The sequence below is a fragment of the Juglans microcarpa x Juglans regia genome, chromosome 3D (assembly GCF_004785595.1).
Source record: "Juglans microcarpa x Juglans regia isolate MS1-56 chromosome 3D, Jm3101_v1.0, whole genome shotgun sequence".
NCBI classification, from domain to species: domain Eukaryota; kingdom Viridiplantae; phylum Streptophyta; class Magnoliopsida; order Fagales; family Juglandaceae; genus Juglans; species Juglans microcarpa x Juglans regia.
In genome coordinates this window covers 36,958,772-36,979,269 of record NC_054598.1, presented here as the reverse complement: position 1 = coordinate 36,979,269, position 20,498 = coordinate 36,958,772, and the positions used below count along the sequence as shown (strand labels likewise).

At 34.9% G+C, this 20,498-nt stretch overlaps 2 protein-coding genes across 6 annotated transcripts; one reads left to right on the top strand and one right to left on the bottom strand.

Annotated features, from left to right (window-relative positions):
- The first annotated feature begins 10,338 nt into the window (after positions 1 to 10,338).
- Positions 10,339 to 13,315, top strand: LOC121256322. 5 transcript variants are annotated; one of them, XM_041157085.1, is made up of 4 exons: positions 10,339 to 11,381; positions 11,541 to 11,581; positions 11,803 to 11,878; positions 12,871 to 13,315. In XM_041157085.1, exons 1-3 carry the CDS (start codon positions 10,608 to 10,610, stop codon positions 11,870 to 11,872), a joined length of 885 nt encoding a protein of 294 aa, XP_041013019.1. In that variant the 5' UTR covers positions 10,339 to 10,607; the 3' UTR covers positions 11,873 to 11,878; positions 12,871 to 13,315. The 5 variants fall into 5 exon arrangements, 3 of the variants coding, with proteins under 3 accessions (XP_041013019.1, XP_041013018.1, XP_041013020.1); XM_041157084.1 differs by lacking the exon at positions 12,871 to 13,315 and adding an exon at positions 12,618 to 12,783; XR_005938970.1 differs by having other exon boundaries at positions 10,346 to 11,381; positions 11,504 to 11,581.
- Positions 13,316 to 17,395: 4,080 nt separating this feature from the next.
- On the bottom strand, positions 17,396 to 19,240 carry LOC121256750. Its single transcript, XM_041157637.1, has one exon. It carries the CDS (start codon positions 18,672 to 18,674, stop codon positions 17,880 to 17,882), a length of 795 nt encoding a protein of 264 aa, XP_041013571.1. The 5' UTR covers positions 18,675 to 19,240; the 3' UTR covers positions 17,396 to 17,879.
- Between the last annotated feature and the right edge of the window lie 1,258 nt (positions 19,241 to 20,498).

The following is a 20,498-nucleotide window of genomic DNA, read 5'->3' as shown; positions in this document are numbered from 1 at the left end:
CTTTCACTCGCCATGAAAAAATAATATATATATATGCAATTTCGTGTGTGTAAAGTTCTTTCAAACCAGTTGGTCCGATAGAGCTTATTAACATCTAGATTTGGAATCTTCTATGATCCCAAAGCAGAAGACTCAACTGCTTCAAAAGCACAGTCTTCCTCATTCACTATGTCAGGCGGCATAGCCGACCTGGAGCTAATTGTTGAATTGGATCTATTTATCCAACTCATTTTGTCCTAGGACAACACCGACCGTCGCATCTCAGGGGTCTGCGAACTTACCACTCTCGGCCCTCGGGTTTGCACCTATATCTGCCCTCAACGCCAACCTTGGCTTAACACGGGACTTACCAGGTACCTCACCTACTTGTCGAAAGATGATCCTGAACCAACCAAAGTAGAAACTCCGGGTGGGGGTTGTCAGAAAACAAAATAAGTTCAACAAAGAAGAAGCAATTCACAACAATTAGATACCAGATTGGCTCTGATACCAAGACAGCGAGAAGAAGGAAAGGGCGGAGCCTGACTGAAGAAGAAGAGAAGGAAGGGAATGGAAGAGGCAGAGAATATTGCACAATAATTAAATTATGCAAGCACAAAATAAACAGGCGGTTAAACCGACCATATGCATGTATGCGTATGCAAAGATAATTGTAATAAACATATAAACTTTATTAAAATTAACAAGCTTAAAGTAATTACAGGCAATTGATAGTGCAGATTTGCACTTATAGAAATCGGGGTAAATAAGGAGAGTCAAGAACAGGGTAGAGAGGATTAGAGGTTTTCTCTCGAGTGAGTTCTTGGAATGAGCTCTGCCTTAGCTTAGAACGAGGTTCTCCTTTTATAGAATAAGGAGTTCCTGTTTACAATCATTAAAGTAAAACAGTAAATCAATCCGTGAGTGAACAGTAGGGTAACTGTTTAAGCACAGGGCTCAGGGTGTCATCATTGTGTCTTCTTAGCTGTCCTTGGACGGCTACTTTGGAGCAAGAAGACAAATTAGGGTTCGGTCGACTCTGTGTCTTCCAGCTGTCTCTGTGGGCGGCTGCTTTAGACTCAGAGTGTCAATTAACTCAAAGAGGACTATGGTCGTCTTCTTTGAACTCAAGTAGTAGTAGTCAATCATCTTCCAGCTTTGGAATGCCTTCTGAATCATGACCAAAAATATTGCTGTATGAAGCCTCAGAGGATGCTTCCGAATTTTCTTCAGAATTATCACTCGTAGACTTAGACAGTTGTTGTTCCAACAATTTTATCAGATCTTTTTTACCAAGTTTGCGGAGGATGTTATCTTTGGCAGACTTGGAAGATTTCTTCGAGGATGAGCTGGTGGCTTTTCCTCTGGATGAAACTGTTGGAGAATTAGGGGCCTGAATTACCAAAGGGTATTCAGGTATTGCTAAACCAGATTTAATTGCGGAGAATTCCTTCTTGTCTTCTAAATCAGGGGCGACTTGAGGGAAATCCTTAATCATCTGGCTGATCACTTTTTCAGTATAACCATACCTATCCCACCATTTTGTGAAATAAGCTCGGTCCATTATATTAGCATTTTTCTCATAAGTCCATTTGAAGATCCATGGTAGTTTGTAGGTCTTGCAGAAATGGAGCTCATAAGGAAACATCTGGGAATGTCGGTTCAATTTTGTACCAGCAAATTGTTGATAAAATGTAAAAGCTCTGGCGAGCTGCTCAGGGAGATTCTGGGGAATTAAACCAAATAGGTCCCACCATTGGAGAAACCAGTAAGGGAAAGTTCCTTTGAATCTTTTATCAAAATTGATGAACCATGAATGGCTCATATCAGGTACCTGAAAGAACATGAAACGTCTCCAGGCAATTATGTAATCAAAATAATTATAACTTAGTGCAGAGTCTTGGAGCCTTTTGAGAGTGGATGGGTTGGTACCCTATTCATCTTCTGTGATGACTCGGAGGATATAAGCACTATGATAAATTAATTTGGTGGAATCATTCTTATCATAAATGGGTTTTATGACAAGAGAGTTGGTGAGAATTAAAATACTGGAGTAATACTAGAGATTTTTGGAGGAATCTTCAAGTATCCAGTGGAAATTAGGGGGGAAATAGGAAGAGGCTATTTTAAACGGATCTGTAAAATTAGAACGGCAAGGTTCTATATGGAACAGATGGGTAAGAAATGGCTTCTTCATATACATAGAATTTCCTTTTGGGAGGAAAAACTGAGGAGTAATCAAAGTAGGTCCTTTTGATGCAATTGCTTTCGCATATGGATCAAAAGGGGTAGAAACCGTAGACGCGAAGGTCGACGGTTGCGCAATTTTACCAAGAGGTGTGAACCTATTGGCAATATCCAGTGCTGTGGAGGGAGCACTGGGCACAATGGAGGATCCAGACTCATTCTTGATGAGTTTTATACTGGGTATTGGAGGTGGAGGATTCGCTCTCTGTTTCTCTTTTCCTTTCTTTTTGCTGACGCTCATGGTTGGGTGTCTGCAAGAATTCTCTGGTAAGAAAATCAGGGATAGAATTATCAGTGCCTTTGATGTATTCAATATCAAAATCAAAAACACTTAATATGCCTTGCCATCGTGCAAAAATATGTTTTGATGCAATGTTTTGAACATCTTGTTCTAAAACAAATTTAGCACTCATGCAATCAATGCGAAATAAAAACTTCTTGTTTAACAAATCATATTGAAATTTAGAAATACATAGTACTATAGATAATATTTCTTGTTTAATAGTACTATATTTTTCTTGTGCAGGATTCCAGGTTCCAGAATGGAATCGAACAATTTGTTCAGAAGAACCTGGTGAAACAGATTGTTTCAGAATGCCACCATAACCAAGTTTTGAGGCATCTGTCTCAACTATTTTGAATGAATTAGAAGTGGGGATACCAAGGCACGGTAGAGTTTTGACATGTGCTTTGATTTTCCTCACTAATTTAGTATGGATTTCTGTCCAAGGAGGAGGATTGGAAAGAAGTCTTTTGAATAAAGGACGACATTGTTTCCTCATTTCCTTGTAGAAATCAGCAACATAGTTAAGAGATCCTAGAAATCTCTGTAACTGGTTTTTGTCTAGAATGACATCAGGGAATTTGTCGGCAAAATCAATGGCTCTTTGGATGGGCCTGATTTTTCCTTCAGAAATATCATAACCAAGGAATCTGATCTTGGTTTGGAACAGTTTGATCTTTCTCGCAGAAACGACAAGACCATTGAGTCTAATGATGTCTAGAAACGAATTTAAGTGTTTCCAATGTTCATCAATAGATTTTGAAAAAACAAGAACATCATCTATGTAGACGATGGTAAAAGCAGTGAACGAATTGAAAATGTCGTTCATGATATGTTGGAACTCACTAGGGGCATTTTTGAGACCGAATGGCATCACATTCCATTCGTAATGACCAAAGGGAGTAACAAAGGCTGTCTTATACCTATCTGACTCGGCTATCTGGATTTGCCAAAACCCGGATTTGAGGTCAAATTTGGAAAAGACTACAGCATCACTCAACCTATGAATTAAGTCATTTTTGTTGGGAATAGGGTACCTAATCCACTGTAAGACTTTGTTCAAGGGTTTGTAATTAATGACTAGACGGGGGTTCCTCACTCTAGTTCAGCCTTTTTTCGAACATAAAAAGCTGAGCAAGACCAAGGGGACTTACTCTCTCTAATTATGCCTTTTTTCTTTAAATCAATAATCTCCTTTTTGCAAAATTCTAAAGTCTGACTATTCATTTGAATTGATCTGGCTTTAGTGGAGATTGTGCGTTCATCAAAATTTTTGATATAGGGAAGAGAAACGATGTGTTTCTTCCTATGCCAAAAAGCATTTGGTAAATCAGAACAAACATAAAAAACAAGACGCTTGTTAAAATCATCAATTTTTGAAATCATAATGGGCGAAGATAATTGTTCAGAAATCTTTTTGTATCTTATTTCCTGTTTAAGGAAATTGAGATGTTTTTGTTTTGCAAAAAGTAAAGATTTCAAACCTTTATCTTGATCAATCTCTTGACGAGATGCAAATTTGAATTTGACTTTTTGACCAAAATGGTCGGTAGTAATACGATCTTTTTCAGTCAAAAAAGGATATAAAGCAGAAATAAAAGGAATGCCTAAAATCACTTTGTCAGACATGTTTTTGACCAAAACAGAAGGGATTTTAAAGCAAACATTATTTTGGCAAACATGAGCGTTATTGAGCTCATAAGTAATTTTCATCTGAGATCCATTTGCAGAAAACAATCTCTCAGAGGATTTTTCAAAATATTTGCTAGGAATGAGTCCTTCCTGAATACAATTCAGGTCTGATCCGGAATCAATCATAGCAACAACAGAAAATTGAAAATCATGGGCAACCACAATGGTAACCCTTGAAAACTATTTCGGAGGAATGGTATGATGGATTAAACAAATCTGGTTATCAGCAGCTAACTCTTGTTGGCTAGAACCAGAGTCGTTCATTTGCTCATTATCAGAAGGGATGTCCTGATCAAGTTGTTTATCAATTTTGAACACTAAAAATTCTTGTTTTAAAATCTCATTTTCAGACTTAAGGTTGTTAACCTCAGATCTGAGTTCAACGATTTCTTTTTTAACAAGATTTATTTCGTGTTGCAAATCATTAGTAGAAATTTCCTTGGGTTTTTTCTTTTGAAATCTCTCCAAGGTTTCTTGAAAACTTATCCTGTATTTTGAAGGTTCTGGTTCTTGGCGACTCAGAAGCTTCTTTAGCTTAAGAAGATATTCTTCTTTGAGCTCAGGATTTGTAATTTGAGAAATCAAGGTTAGCAATAAATTCTCCTGTTCTTCAGACTTGGTCAGAGTATGAATTGTCTTCCCTTTAGTCTGACAACAAGTATCATTATAATTGCAATCTAGCTTAGGACCAGTAGAATCTGGAGATTCAGTTTCTGAGTGATATTCTGAATCACTTGATATTGGGGTTAGGAAGAAATTGGGGGAACGAAGGAAGATGATCTGATTGCAAACCCTCTTATAATTTCGTACTTCCAGGTAAAATGATCCGAAAATGATAGGTCATCATTTCTACATTGTCAATGTTCACTTGTCACAAGAGTAATATTAGATATAATTTTAAAATATACAAGTTTCATGTACTTTCTATAAAAAAAGTGAAGTTCATTATTTAAAAAATATTTTTTTTATTAGATTCTAGATTTATTAACTTTTTTCATTAATAATGCACGAAACTTACACATGATACTATCACAAATATTATTATTGTTATCCCAAATTTTCTTTCTGTTTTCGAGAGAAATATTATGGTTAGCTTGTCACTTCAAGTAAAAGGTACGGTTTGGATAGTGAAATGAGATGAGATAATTTTAAATAAAATTTAAAAATTGAATAAAATATTTTTTTAATACTATTATTATTTTAAGATTTAAAAAAGATAAATTTTTTATTATAATTTATGTAAAGATTTAATAAAATTATAATAATAAAATAAGATAAAATAAAATATTTTTTACTATCCAAACCGGGGTAAGAGTAGTCTTCTTGATACGGGAACAAATCTCCTAAAATAAAGCCGACACTCATAAAATTTTAACTATTTATTTACGGTTTATTTTGTCTTATCATTTTCTTTTTTTTATCGCACGGGTTGTTTTAGGTGATAATTATTATTTTGTTATTGGATTTCACTTTTACACTATGTGCAGTTTGAACAATCAATTTATGGAATTAGAAGTAACAACTAATGTCTAGAAAGCGGGAATTGGTAGCTGCTAGTGAAGGTTTTGGAGAATTAATTAATCGAGCAGTTTTGACATCGTTTAAAAATTCAATTTGCTTTGCAAATTACAGAATTAATAATTCAAATGTTACAGTACTGTAAAAGAAGTAGGTAATAATTTAAAGAATCCTACATATTTTTATTAGGGTCATGCCACAGCCTCTGCTGAGAGCTCGCTAGGCTTAGCATGTACTTTTCTATGTGTATTTTTTTAATTTATTTTTTATATAATTTTTTTTAAAACTTTTAAATATTTTTAAAAAATAAAATAAATTTAAAATATCATTAAAAAACACTTCTTTAATCAGAAAGTAAAAACAAATTATTAAAAAATATTTCTTGATTAAGAAAGTATTTTTTAATAATATTATAATTTTTATTTTATTTTTTTAAAATATTTAAAATTATTAAAAATATCTATATAAAAAAATTAAAAAAAAAACACATATAAAAAAACATTAGAGACCAACGGGAGCCTCCAGCGGGGCATCTTGCATTTTCCTTTTTATTATAGCGAATAACTACGAGATAGTTGAAGTACGGATAAGTAATAGTTTCAACCCATCGCAATATATCATGTCATAAAAAATTATTACTTATATAAATAATTTTAATCACACGACATTTTGCGACAAGATAAAATTTTAATATTTCCATATCTTAAGATTATTTAATACTTTTTTCACATAAAAAGGTATAAATTTTAAGGCCTTGTCTGTGGTTTTATTTTATTGCAACCCAATACTTCCGAAGCAATTAGCTTCGTTCTTATCGAAATAGCTTATTAGAACACTAGTATTGGACTAGCCAAATGCCAGCTAAGTCTAAATTTTAACTTTTTTTGAGTTAAAAATTTTGTATTGGACTAGCCAAATGTATATTTATGAAATTTTAAGCTATTGTAATTTAGAGTCCCTAGTCGTATTTGAAGAGTCACTGTAAAATAACTAAATCAATATTTTATAATTTTTCCATCCAACTATCTCTCTTTTTTCCTCGCTCTTCTCTCCATCTCTCTCTCTCTGCTTCCATCTAGTTTTTCTCTCTAGTTACGTTTCACCTCAACTAAGTGTTACTTCCTTCAGGCTTTGTTGTACTTTTGTATCCGCAAAATCGATATTGTGTACAATGTGGATTAAATATTAAAATTTACTATTATTACGAAATATTAAATATTAAATACAAGTTTATTTACAAAATATTAAATTTTAATATTAATACAAGTGTATTTACAAAATATTTTTTTAAAATATTATTAAAATATATAATATTATATTACTATTTTAACTTTAAAATAATTAGTAGATTAATATCTCCAAAAATTTTGACTATAGCCCAAACCTTAAATTCTAATCAAAACTTGGACTTGCCAATGCTCTTATTGGACTTCCAAGGTTCTCCCAGATCTGATTTTCAAGCAGAACTCTCTCTAGTCTCTCGTAAAGTGCCTCTAGATCTGATTTTGGTCAAAGGCCTTCTCCTCTTCATTCTTCCTCTCATTCCCTCTTTTCTCCTCATCCTTCTCTCTCTTCTTCCCTCCCTCTTAGTTTATTTTACTTCCTTCAAAGTTGAAAAAGTTAAGTTTACAATTTTCTAACAACTCTCGAGAGACATACGCAGTACAAAAAGACTCTCAAGCCGCAGATCGTTCTGAAAATAGTGACGGTTTTGCAAAAATCATCGTACCTGATTCTCATACGCCACTTATAACTGTGCGTGGTACTCACACGCTATCATTTCCGGCAGCTTTTCTTGCTACACGCGCTGAATCACCGAAATCTTCATCACCAGATCTTTCAGATATGACTTTTGTGACTAAAACGAGATAAGCACGTTGCATTCACACACCGTCACATATTCCAAAATCTACAGGAGTTGGTCCATATTATAATCTATTATTTGTCGCATCTATCTTACTGTTTTCCTTATTATTTAGTAAAAATAAAAAAATAAATTTGTCTCTTAAACAGTTTATCTGTAGAGATTGAGTTCCCTTTCTATGAATGATAAAGTTGAGTCTCTATTTAGATAAAATGTTGTTTCTTGAATATTTATCTGTAGAAAATATTAATAGTAGTGAAGAGCAGACCAGTGTAGTTAACATGAGATATCCCTGCATGTATGAGATTATAGATGTAAGATTCTCTTGATGAATGAATGATGAAAGCTGCCCATTTCGGTCGTAAAAAGAGTACTAAAGAAGGATATAATAACTGAGAAAACGTTAGTTCCAAATTATCCATTATTAACTATGCTTTGCACTTTGTTTGAATCATTTCTGGGAGCTAGGCAGCTCCAAATAAACAAATTCTTCTCGTTACGGCCTCCTACGTACATCTCCCGGTCTCCCCTATTTAAAACTACTCTCTCTGTTTCTGTTTTATTTACCCGTATGGGTATTAATGATTGGATAATATTATTCATCCAACTACTTTATAATATATTTTACAACTAATCTATTTTTTTTTTTATTATTTAGTTTTCAAAACTGCCCTCAAGTTAATATATAATTGAAAAAATAGTTATAAAAAATCATGCGTGTATTTGTATCACAAGACACCACTCTTGTTGACTAAATATAGAGGAATGGCATTTTATATTCTGAGTTTTTCAGAAGTAATTTAAGCTTCGTTTGTTTTTAAAGATGAGACGAGACGAGATGAGATGAATTGAGATTAAAGTTAAAAAGTTGAATAAAATATTATTAGAATATATTTTTTTAATATTATTTTTATTTTTTAATTTGAAAAAGTTGAATTATTTATTTTATTTTGTGTGGAGATTTGAGAAAGTTATAATGATGAGATTAGAAATTTTCAAAATTTTAGATTTTAGTCTTGAAAGCAAACCAGGCCTCTCCATGTAGATGCTCTTCGAATTGTTTGCATATTTTCTCCCGCATTTTATCGGATTTTAGATTCTCTAGAGTTTGCTTTTTAGGTTTTTTTTTTTTAACCAGATTTTAAGATCTAGAATGAGAGAGATAGACATATAAAATAGACTTCGCATTATTTATAATTGCTCATGTATATTTATCGGATAACAATTAATATTAAATAAATACTATGAGACTCATTTTATGTGTCTACTTTTTTCTAACTCGAGTCTTAGAAATCTGGAATCCACATCTCATGTTAAATGTTAATGCTATTCCTACCTTCTTCATTGGTAGAGGAAGGTTTACAAGATTATAGGGCATTTCATTCATGTTTGTGAAGTTGGAACAAGCTCCAATTATTGAACCCCACAATCTCCTAAAATTTAGCCCAAGAAAAATGCTTGTGGTTCGGGACCTTGTTAACTTGAATCCTGGGATTTTGAGCCAATGGTTGAAATGAAATCTTCAATATGTTTTATTAATTAATTAATTAATTAATTAATAAAAAAATGTTACCATTGATCACGTTGGGTCTTACCCTTTTGTGAAAACTATAAAATCTGGTTTATTTTCTTTATTAATATTTTACTTAAAATCATTTTATAGTGAGGGGCGATAAATTAAGAAAAATTATATTCAGTAATTCTACACTATATATATATATATATATATTTTTTTTCTCAAACAAATATATGATATAAGACTATTGAATAGAATAACTCAGAAATTAATAATGCATTCAGAATTCAAAATTGCCGACGCTTCGGATGGGAATGTCAATATTTTATTAGATACAAGAAAAAGTAAAGGAAAACCTCTAATTATAGCTTTGGAAATTATTTTAATAGAAGAAAGTTGGATGGAAAGGTTGGTTATGTTCGGTTGGAAAAATATTTTAATTATAAAAGAATTATATAAAAATAAATTTAGAAATTGATATGGTTTGATACGATACGTTAGATTATAAAATTACTTTTATTATAAAGTATATCTAATGAATTTTAAGAAGTCACATCAGTTTATAAGTTTATTTTATATAATTTTTTTGTATCTGTAATAATTTTCATTTGACTACGCAATCACATAAAAAGGCAAAAAATAGAAGTCATTAAAGTCTTTCTACACTATCTTTACACCAATAGTAAACACACATGAAGATTCATCCCAATTCCAATCCCCATTCCTAAAACATATAAAATAAAATAAAAATTGCCCATTTCAAACAATTAAAAATATAAAATTATTCTTTTCAAACATTCGTATTGTTATAATACTTTACAGTTTTATTATCTTCAACTTAAAATAGAGAGTTGCCAAGTGAGTCGTAAGCTGAGAAATTAATCATCTAGAGAATAATGATAGTATCTTGGATGTGAATCAAAACGTGGGAATTTATTTCCTTTAATTTTAATGTTTTAGTTAAAAAAAATTGCCTATTTATTTTTATTTCCATAGGCATTTTAAATTCCAATTGCAAATATTAAGATATAACCACAAAAAATAAAAGGTCTAAGAGATCAACGGTTATAAGAGGAGATCATGAGAACGTTAACACACATCCATGATCCGACGACAGGAATCACGCCCACCTTCACTCAAAAACGACGTATAACCCGGGAAAAGCTAGCCCAGCGGCGCGCATAAAACACACCCACAGCGTATTTTAGCATGGACCACAATAGGGACCAGAATGTAACCCGAACGTTAAAACCGCCCTCCCTCACTCCTATATAAACTTGCTCTTCCCGGCGATTTTCTGCACAGAAAGAGACAAAGAAGGGGGGATACAAGAGACAATAACGAAGAACAAAAATTTTCCGAGAAAATACCGACTGATCAAAGTTTCTAAGAAATCTTGGAAAGCAAACGAGGGTGAAACAGAGAGAGAGAGAGAGAGAGAGAGAGAGAGAGAGAGCTCTGATCCGAGTGCTCTCTGTTGGAGTATATTTGGTTTGTGGTTCCGATAGATGGTCTGTGCGGGTCTTCAAGGAGAGCGAGAGACAGTGCGACGACCAGAGAAGACGATTATGGCGATGGAACCGGAGAGATCGAAGGCTCTGCACAATTTCACGCTGCCTTTGAAGTGGGGGAACCAGAGGTACCTGCGGTGCATGAAAGTGAGTCCTGACGGTGGCGTCGGAGTTGATCGGAGATCTCTGGCTCCGACACTAGAGAGCTCTCCGGTCACTCGGCGTCGGGAATTGGAGAGGAAGAGGAAGAGGGATTGGAAGTCAGGAATCGAGAGCGGAGGAGGAGGAGGGGAGGGCATAGAGGCGGTGAGGAAGGAGGTCTTGTTTGATCTGAAAACAGCGGTTGATAAGATGAAAGTCGAGATTTTTAGGAAGGAGGTGGAAGAAGAGGAAGAGGAAATTGAAGAGGACGAGGAGATAGCGGAGGCTAACCAATCGCCTCCGGCGGACGAATCGGCTCGGCCGTGGAATCTGAGAACGAGGAGAGCCGCTTGTAAGGCTCCGATTGGTGGAGGAAAGGGATTGAGGATTGAGGAGAAGAAAGTGAATTCCTCGCCGTTGAGGAGCGAGAACAATGGCGTGAGGTCACCAAGGTTGAGAGGTGGAGGCGGAGGCGGAGGAGGAGCTTCGGAGAAGAAGGAGAAGAAGAGAACCAAGTTAACGGTGCCGCTGACGAGGAAGGAGATCGAGGAGGATTTCATTGAGTTTCTGGGCCATAGGCCGCCGAGGAGGCCCAAGAAACGGCTCAGGAACGTTCAGAAGCAATTGGATGTAAGTCCAACAATTCCAAATAATTTCGTTTCTTCTTCTTGCTTTCTTGATGATATCGCGTTGTCCTTTTTGGGTAGTAGTTTCATTTGGTATTCTAGTTTTGATGTTTATTTTCTGCGCAGTCGCTCTTTCCGGGGTTGTGGTTGTCGGATATTACAGTTGATTCCTACAAGGTTCCTGAAGCCGGGGAGAACGGCAAGGTAATTTGCTCTCTTCTCTGTCAGTTCTAGTCTTGTTTGGTTGCTGGGAAATTATGAGCAATTTTTTTTCTTTGGGTCTGCGAAAGCGACATTCGCCTCTTTTGAGCCAATTTTGGCCGTCTGGGGGCTCCATTGAGCTGTGGACTTTGTTTTCAATTGCCTTTTTTGGACTGTGTATATTTAACATTGATGAGCTTAACTCCGGTCCTTCTCTTTTGCAGAGGTAGTAATGGGAGTGGCGGCCTGGGTGAGAAGTTTCAACTTTCAAGGACTCTGTTTCCTGACTACTGACTAGTGGTATACCACACCCCCTTAGTTGTGAACTGGGAACTTGATAAAATTGTTGATTTCCCAGTTTGTTGTGGTACATGTCTAGTAGCTTTTAAATGCTAATTTTGTTCTTTACTTATGATTTGTTTTTCTCTTCACTTATCGTAAATAATTTGGGTAAAGGAAAGATTGGTGGCTGTTTTCAGATGGAAGAGAGCTTTTTTTCTCAATCAATTTTGGAAATTTTGGCTCTTTGTTCTCATTCTTCCTAATCTCTATTGCTTTGAAAGAGGTAAGATGTGAGTAGTGTAGCTTGAGAGGAGTAGATCTTGTGTGGTAATGCATCGTATGACGCAGTTATGCTCAACAAAAGTCTTGGGGGTCTCTAGCTCTTGAAGCTTGGTGTAGCCTTGGAGCTAGTGACCAAACTCATGTTTATGTTGGCTTCTTGCTTGAGTTACTGAGGTGAAATTCGTACTTCATATGTGTTTTTTGCTTGAGTTTTAGAGTTCTCACATTTTGTGGTAATAGTGAATCTCATTTACCTTGCTGCAACAGCTCTCTTAATAACAATGTGCAGCTACTTGGTGTTTTTTCCTTTGTTGGTATTTTAAGTATGAGATCCTGTCTAGTCACTATAGTATAAGTTAAAAGTTTCATGGAAAATGCTGACAAGTTTTTCGCATCTATGATATTGGTATATGATACTGCTTTTACAAAGTGCTTTACATAGTTGAATTTGAATTAATAGAGATTCTTTATGCAGTCCCGATGAACCAAGGGATCTAATACATGAACGCGTCCTAGGGATTCTTTCTTAACTACCAAAGTTTATAATCGCTGTGCTCTAGCTGTGCAAGCTGCTCTCTCTCGGTCTCTCTAAACTTGGGAGTGCAATGTGTTAATATAAGACTGCATGGTCTTATAATGAAGTTCTCCTCATGTTTTCCGCCTTGGTACTGATTATTTGATTGCCATCATAAAACTGAATTGAAAATCTGGAATCTTATTTATTATAGGGCTGGGTTGAAGTGAAATCACATTTGCTTTGACATCTGGGAAATGTAGTGCGTTGTGGAATTTGGATGTCATTGTCGATATCCTGCTAAAATAAAGCGTTGGAAAATGGTAATCTCGTTTTGAGCTTCCAAACTTGGGACTTCAAAGCTGTGGGAGAAGGTCTCGATGACCAACGTCCTGCTTGGTTACCGTATGCGCGTAATTTCAACCACGGCCCCCAGGTGCTCCCTGGCTGCTAATTAATAATTGTCTCAGCGAGTTGACTAGTATATTCTTTTGGGCCCCCCCATGTTGACTATGAAATTCCCCGTCCATCTATTGCATGGAGTCTTACCGTTGTTTCTCGGGCAACTCACCGGATTTACTATAATTTTTTTTTTATTTAAATATTCTTTACAAAGAGAGTGTAGGTTTCACAACATAATACAATGGTATTGATCTCAACATATCCGACCCTCCGACCTCCGACCTCCGATCACTGCCTCTCCAACTATCATTTCCGGCCACTCCCATCGACATCATCAGTATTCAACCTTAGTCTTTACTATAAAAAATAAAGTACCAAATTTACTTGTCTAGGATTGAAATGCATTGCTTTTGTCGTTTCCAATAACATTTGAGCTGATTGTGTGCGTGCGTGTGCGTGTTGTTTGTTCCTACGAGTTCTGCCGGGTTACTAATACGAATGATGTACGTGGGTGTTTGGATTGGGGGGTGGTGAGTTGGGCTAGTTAGTTTCGGGAGGTTTATGGATTTCGGCAACGGTTGACGTATTTGAGGCCCAAGGCCCATGGAGGCTCTAGTTAAGTTGGGCTCCAGTTTAGTTTAGTTAAGCAGGCAATGAGTAACATTCCTGAAGACCAACAAAAGTTGTTGTGTGCAATTGTGGGTCGAAATATCAAATTCTCATCTAATTTCATTTTATCTCATTTTATTTTATTTTTAAATATAATTCAAATATAAAATTTTTAAACTAATCATTACAATTTTTTTAAATTAATTATTACAATTTTTTCAAATTTTTAAATTTTCAAATAAAAAATAATAATTTAAACTTTTTCAAATCTCAAATAAAAATAATATTATAAAACTATATTTTTATAATATTTTAACTTTATAATATTTTTTATTCAATTTTTTTCTCATTTCTCAAAATCCAAAAAAACTCAACTCAAACTATCTCACTAATATTTACAAACTATGTTACTACTATTTACATAATTCTTATATCATCTCACTGTCCAAATTTACACCACCATGCATATACCAAATTCTTTGGGACACTGTTTACATTTTTTTTTTTTTTTTACAAAAAAGTAAACCAACAATTGATGAACAATATAATATCAATACAATAAAAAAATAATAAGACAAGGGTGTCACATATATTTTCTAAAAGCGAGACTCGATAACTATAATTTAAAAAAAAAATTATATATTACGACTTTGAGTAAATCTTCTGACCGGTTGATCTATTATCCTCTAAATAACAGCTCTCCAATAGATGAGTGTCAAGTAAATTCTCCATCTTAATTCCACGTGACCGCACATCAAGAGATTTGAAATTCATTTCTCTCCCTCCCCCCTTGCACGGAAACAAGAAAACTCATTCCCTCAACCCCTCTCGCACGGCCAGTAAGTGTGCTAACAATTTAAGGTATATTAATGCAAATGAAAATCATCCATAAGGGTATCAATAAAGACAATGTTGGTTTAAAAAATAAAAGGACAAAAAATAGAATTAGAGGCTATTCGGGATCAAGGAACAACAAAAAATCTTGGAGTACCATGTGTGAAGGTTGTTCTTGGAGACAAATGGTTGATTGTTGGCATCGATAGACTAGAAAGTCTACTCAATCTGGTCAATTACTGGGCATCCTTTCGTCTATAATTACATGGCGCTTATGGGGGCGTCGATGCAAGGCTAGGATGGAAAGTATGGTGGAATCAGTGCAGAAGGTTTGGTATTCTATTAAATATTAGGTGTCTTGGGTTGCTTTAAAACTTAAGGAAGTAAGAGCGCTTACTCGGCTAGATGAAGATATTGTACAGTGCTTTAAACTGCCTTTACAAGCTAATAAGAAGGAGGTTGTAACTCAAGTTCAGTGGAAGTATCCGAAACAAGGTTGTGTGAAGTTGAATGTGGATGGATGTTCCCTTGGTAATCCAGGGCTATCAAGTGGGAGAGGTGTGATTCGGAATAATAAAAGTGATCTAATTTGTGGTTTTGTAGCTTTTATAGGTCACAATTCCAACAATTATTAAAAGTTGATGAGATTACTCCATGGGTTGCAGCATATTGCTATGTTGGGATTGTCAAAGGTGGAGATTGAACCGGATTCCATGCTTATGCTCAACTGGTTGAAAACACAACGATGTGGCCTTTGGTACATAGAAGATTATTGGGACGAAATCCAAACTCGTTTATTTGGACTTACCATTTCTTTATCTCATTGTTATAGAGAAATTAACTCAATTGCAGATGGCTTTGCTAAAATGGGAGCTCAAGGTCTCATTGGTACATGGTCTTCGATGTCAAATTTGATATCCTTTACTAGAGGAAGCATGCGTTTAGATAAGGGGGTTTTCCCCATATTCGGAAAACTAGGAAATGTTTTTAGAGGGCTATGGGGAGTCCATAGTTGATTAATTTTTTTAGCCTTTGTTATTATTTTTTTACTGGTCTTTGTTGCAGTAGTGAGTGTCAGATTGTTACAACGGCTTGTTCTCCTCAACGACAAGGTTCTTTTATAATAAGGAGGTCTGTCCTCCAAGTTAAAAAAAAAAAAAAAAAAAAGGAACAACAAAAAGCAAAAACCCAGTAGTAAGTCTTTAACAATAAACCACATAAGGATAGGATTGGTCAGAACTTAGAGAGAGAAAAGAAGAAGAAGAAGAAGAAGAAATGAAGAACGACAAAGAAGAAAGACGAAGAAGAAGATGGGATTGAGATGAGGAAGAAGACAGGATTGTATTCATGGGGATTGGTTGATTTGGTGGGCGACCGAGACGGTGTTTCTGCATAAATTTTAATTATCTAGAGTGATGGTCCTTATGTAATTTGTGTAGAATCGCTGATGTGACTGATTACTGTTGGAGGCTGTTAAAAGCCTTAGGAATGGACGGGCCGATGCAAAGCGGAACTCCACAACTTTATATCAGTCTCATAATTTTACGATGAAGTGCCAGTTTCTTATTAGTCTTTGAATTTATTTTTTTAAATCATAAGAAATGATCCAAAGATGGAAAAATATCACATTTCTAAAATGGAATGAAAGCCAGATTCTTAAATATGTACTATTATTCTTTCAAAAGTTGCCTAAGAATGAAAAAATGGCCTGTTGAAAACTTAGATCTCCAACTCGAGTGGATGGTGGACATATTTAATTATTTAAATATTAAATAAAAGTTGTCTTAGAAGCCTTAAAAATTATTTAAATAGTTATAAAAGTTTTTTAATGATAAAATTAGGTTGTTTGTATGTTAGAACACTATAACCGTGTGTCTAGCCAAATTTTGACTAAGTAGCTCAAAAGTAGTATGCTTTGAAGTAGTCAAAACTCTAAAGCTCCACTTTTGAACTACAATAAATCTATACATTTTTTCAAATTTGGTCGGCCATTATTCATCTTCAAAACAATATTTTACTCTAAAAATATTTTCAATGGCTACTATTGAATAATTAGATTGAGGAAAAAAATAGTTGGAAAATAATAATTTTAATTAAATTATTAATTAATATATAGAATGCATTTGTAAAATATATTAAAAAATTAATATTAAAATATCTAATATTATATTATTATTATAATATTTAGATGAATAGTCCAACGTGGACTAACCTCTCCAATGCCAAAATCTCAACAAATTTTGAACTTGGCAAACCATTGCCAATTCTCTTACATATTAAAATAATTTTAATATCAAATATACTAAAAAGTACGTTTGATGAAATGTGATTTTTCGAATAATACGAAATGTAGTTCAATTTTAAAAAAGACAGTCAATAGACGAAAGTACCTATACAACTTTTAGATAATTACAATTTTATCATTTGATCTTATAACATACATGACACATTGACACTATAACTTTCAAATGACCTTTTATATCATTTTTACTTCGGAAAGTATTTTTTTATATTGTTTACAAACAAATATAACATGTTTAAAAATATCTTAAATATATGATTATTAAACAGTAAATAACTTTTTAACAGTAAACCTTATTATTTAACCTTTATAACTATAAGTTTTATGCCAAAAACTATATTATCCACTGCAATCTTAAACATACATGATCCTGCTATCTTTGTTGCGTCAAGAAAGCTTTTTTTTTTTTTTTTTCCTTTGATTGGGACGATGCAAGAAATGGGCCAAGCTTAGGGAGGCGGTGGCAACTAGCAAATAAACAATTAAACAACTTGGCAATAGACCAAAGGAATCCGTTTATATTATTAGCAAAGCTAAAAGTTAAAAGAGGACCCCTTGAATCAGTGATCTCTCCTTTTTGAAAAACCAATCCTTTTAAGCAACTGTTTTTGTCCCACTTGAAAAAATAAAAAACCAAGATTAAAGGATTCCAAATCTACCATACAAAAGAAAACACCAAAAGAAGTCCTCAATCAAAGTCCAAAAGATCAAAAGACCCCCACATTGAACAAGTAAGAGAGGATTCAAAAGATAGATAAAAAAGAGAGAGAGAACCCATGGGAACGGGGAGAAGAGCCACAAAAGAAGGGAACCTTGTTTATCTGTCTCCCTTGCCCATGACATCTTGATGGTGATGAATCGATGACAAAGAACCAATAATAAAAATTACTGCCCCATGTAGATTTCAACAACACTGTTTTTTCTTTTTTTCTTTTTTAATCTTTCTGGTAAAAAAAAAAATATTGTTTTCAATTTACAGAGTCTGAGGTCACATGCATATTGGTTCTTGAAACAGAATGATTGACAGCTAAATCCATTTGTTCTTGAACGTGAGGACCAGGGAAGAAGCTGCAACATCATTTCTTCTTCCTTTTAACCTTACCATTACAGAAGAGAGATCCAAACCCGAAAAAACTTACTGTTACTTTAGAAATGTATGGTGGTGGAAGGTTCAAAACAGGACTGATTCGAACCCCACTGCCGTAAGATCCACTGTTCTTGTTGGGCCACGGCTTCTGCGACGAACTATAGAAATAATACGTGCTCGAACATGTTCCCGATGATGACTTTCTGCTTGATACAGACGGTTGTTTTTGCAAATGCGGCTTTTGGGTTTCCTTTGAAAGTGTTGCTGGTTTGGCATTCGGAGCTGAACCGGTTGAATTGCTTCTCGATAAGAACTGCAATGGGCGGATTAAGCTTCGGCTTCGAGAACTATCGCAGTTGAGGCTGTTACTTCGCTTGAACTGCCAGAAAGATTTTGATGGAGGCTTTTCTTCTACGTCAAAACTGTGGGACAAGAACTCTTTGAGCTGTTTCTTTTCTGTGTTTGCAGTACAAGAAGGCCGGGAACGAGAAGAAACAGGCTCAGATTGGCGTATTTTATCTGGGCAAATCGAGTTTTGCTTGATTTCTTTAGCGCGGATCTTGCCGTTGGAGAAAAGCTCATCGGCCGGAGACAGTTCTTGCGCAAAGCTGTTGCCAATGCAGAAGACGAAGTCGGAGCCGGAATCCAAGAGGCTCAAGTCCGACCGCTGGTGATGATGACGATCTTCGTTGGACAGAACATCTGGCTGGTTCAGATCATGGGAAAACGAGATTCTCGGACTGATCCCTGGGCTTGAAATCTCCGAGCAGACATCGATTGCCATGGCCACGGGTGCTCCCCAACACGCCAACCAAAAGCTATTTTCAGGAAGTGAATCGGTTTTAAATATTGTGTTTCATTTTCAGAACAGTGGCGAGAAGAAGTAGAAGTTTCAAAAACAGGCTGCAAAGTGCAAAGGATGTCGCAGATTTGGAGTCAAAAGTAAGCAAACGAGAAGCAAAAGTCAAAAATTGCAGCCTTGACCTTTCTTTTTGTCCGAGCTATGAGCATATTTTCATACTGGGGACTGAAATCAGGGTGGTTGGTGTATTATGGATGCTGAAACAGAGTGGCAATTGAGTTTGATTCCATTGTTCGAAGATATCATCAGAAAAAAAGAAAGAGAATGAGACTGAAAGCAGTTGGATTGAAGCACCGAAAGGCTACAAAAGGATCCTCCCTGAGAGTGGTTTCCAAGGACACTTTTTTACTTCATGAATGGGATCCCCCAGACTGAAAGTGAGAGATATATAGAGAGAGATGCTCACTTTCTGTTTTTGTTGTTTTTTAAATGTGATTTAACGGCCCATTATATTAGAATTGGCCTTAAAAACTGTTTGGTAGATCAGAAAAGGAAAAAGAAATTGACGGGAGGTGCCAATAACAATGTGTAATTAAATACAAGTCAGTTATACAAGATGCTGCCTCTGTTCAAGAGTGGGGAAAAGTAAAACTCATCTAGTATGGTAGTTCTCTTCATCAATCACTCTCGAATGGAATTTGGATTTTAATGCAGAAGCATCTTTTATTATTTTGAACCTTGATCATTTAAAATTTGAGCCCAATTCGTGTAAAAAAGGGGTAAAAAAACCCAACAAATAAACTGGTTGAAACTGTGGATTGCACCCTAAGGCCCCATTTGTATCTCATCATTACAAGTTTTTTAAATCTCAAAACAATAATAATATTCTAAAATATTTTTATCTAACTTTCAACTTTTATCTAAAATCATCTCATCTTATCCCAAACGAGACCTAAATCTCTCTCTGAAAAAAAGTATTATTAGCTATAAAACCACTCATAAAACAGAACTAGTATAAACGTTGGTGATTAAAGAAGGATATGACATTGGAGATTGAAGAAAGATTAACACTTTGGAGTTGTTATACAATTAGAGACAAACCCAACACCTTTAAATGTGAAAACATTTAAAATTTGGGGATGTGAACTTGTCCTTTGCCTTTGCCGGGTGGAATCACAAGGTAAAGGTTGATAATTGAGAGGCTAACAATTATGTGCCACGAGATGTAGGGTCCATTAAATAGTTCTCAATAATTTAGTGTAGATAAGTGTTAATGTTTGACTACGTATCTATCTATCTATCTATCTATTTATATGTATCTATCATTGATAAACATAGTGTCTCATCTTCAAGTAACTCTCCACAGACAAACAATGGCATCTAGCCATATATGACTGAATGCCTAAGTTTAGGCAACAAGCAAAGTTCAAAAATATGTCTCTAGGCATCATCACAAGGTGAATAGAATCCGACATTGTTTGGATTGATTGAGCTTGATGTGGAGTGACCTTTCACCTGATCCTTACAAAAAGGTTTTATAAATATTTTTCAATAATTTATGAAAATCGATGGATACTAATTTTTTGAGGTGTACTAGTTAAATTAGGAATTTGCTTGGCAACGTTGGATGTTACTTGCAGAAGAGCAAGACCTCGTGCAGATGCCTCTTTCCCTCATGAACTGCTGTTTTCCCAAGAATTTCATTATTGGTATGTGTGTGTGTATATATATAGATTCTACAAATAGATCTTATGAATTGATGTAGTCTAATGTGATACATTATAGAATAGATTTGACACGTCAATA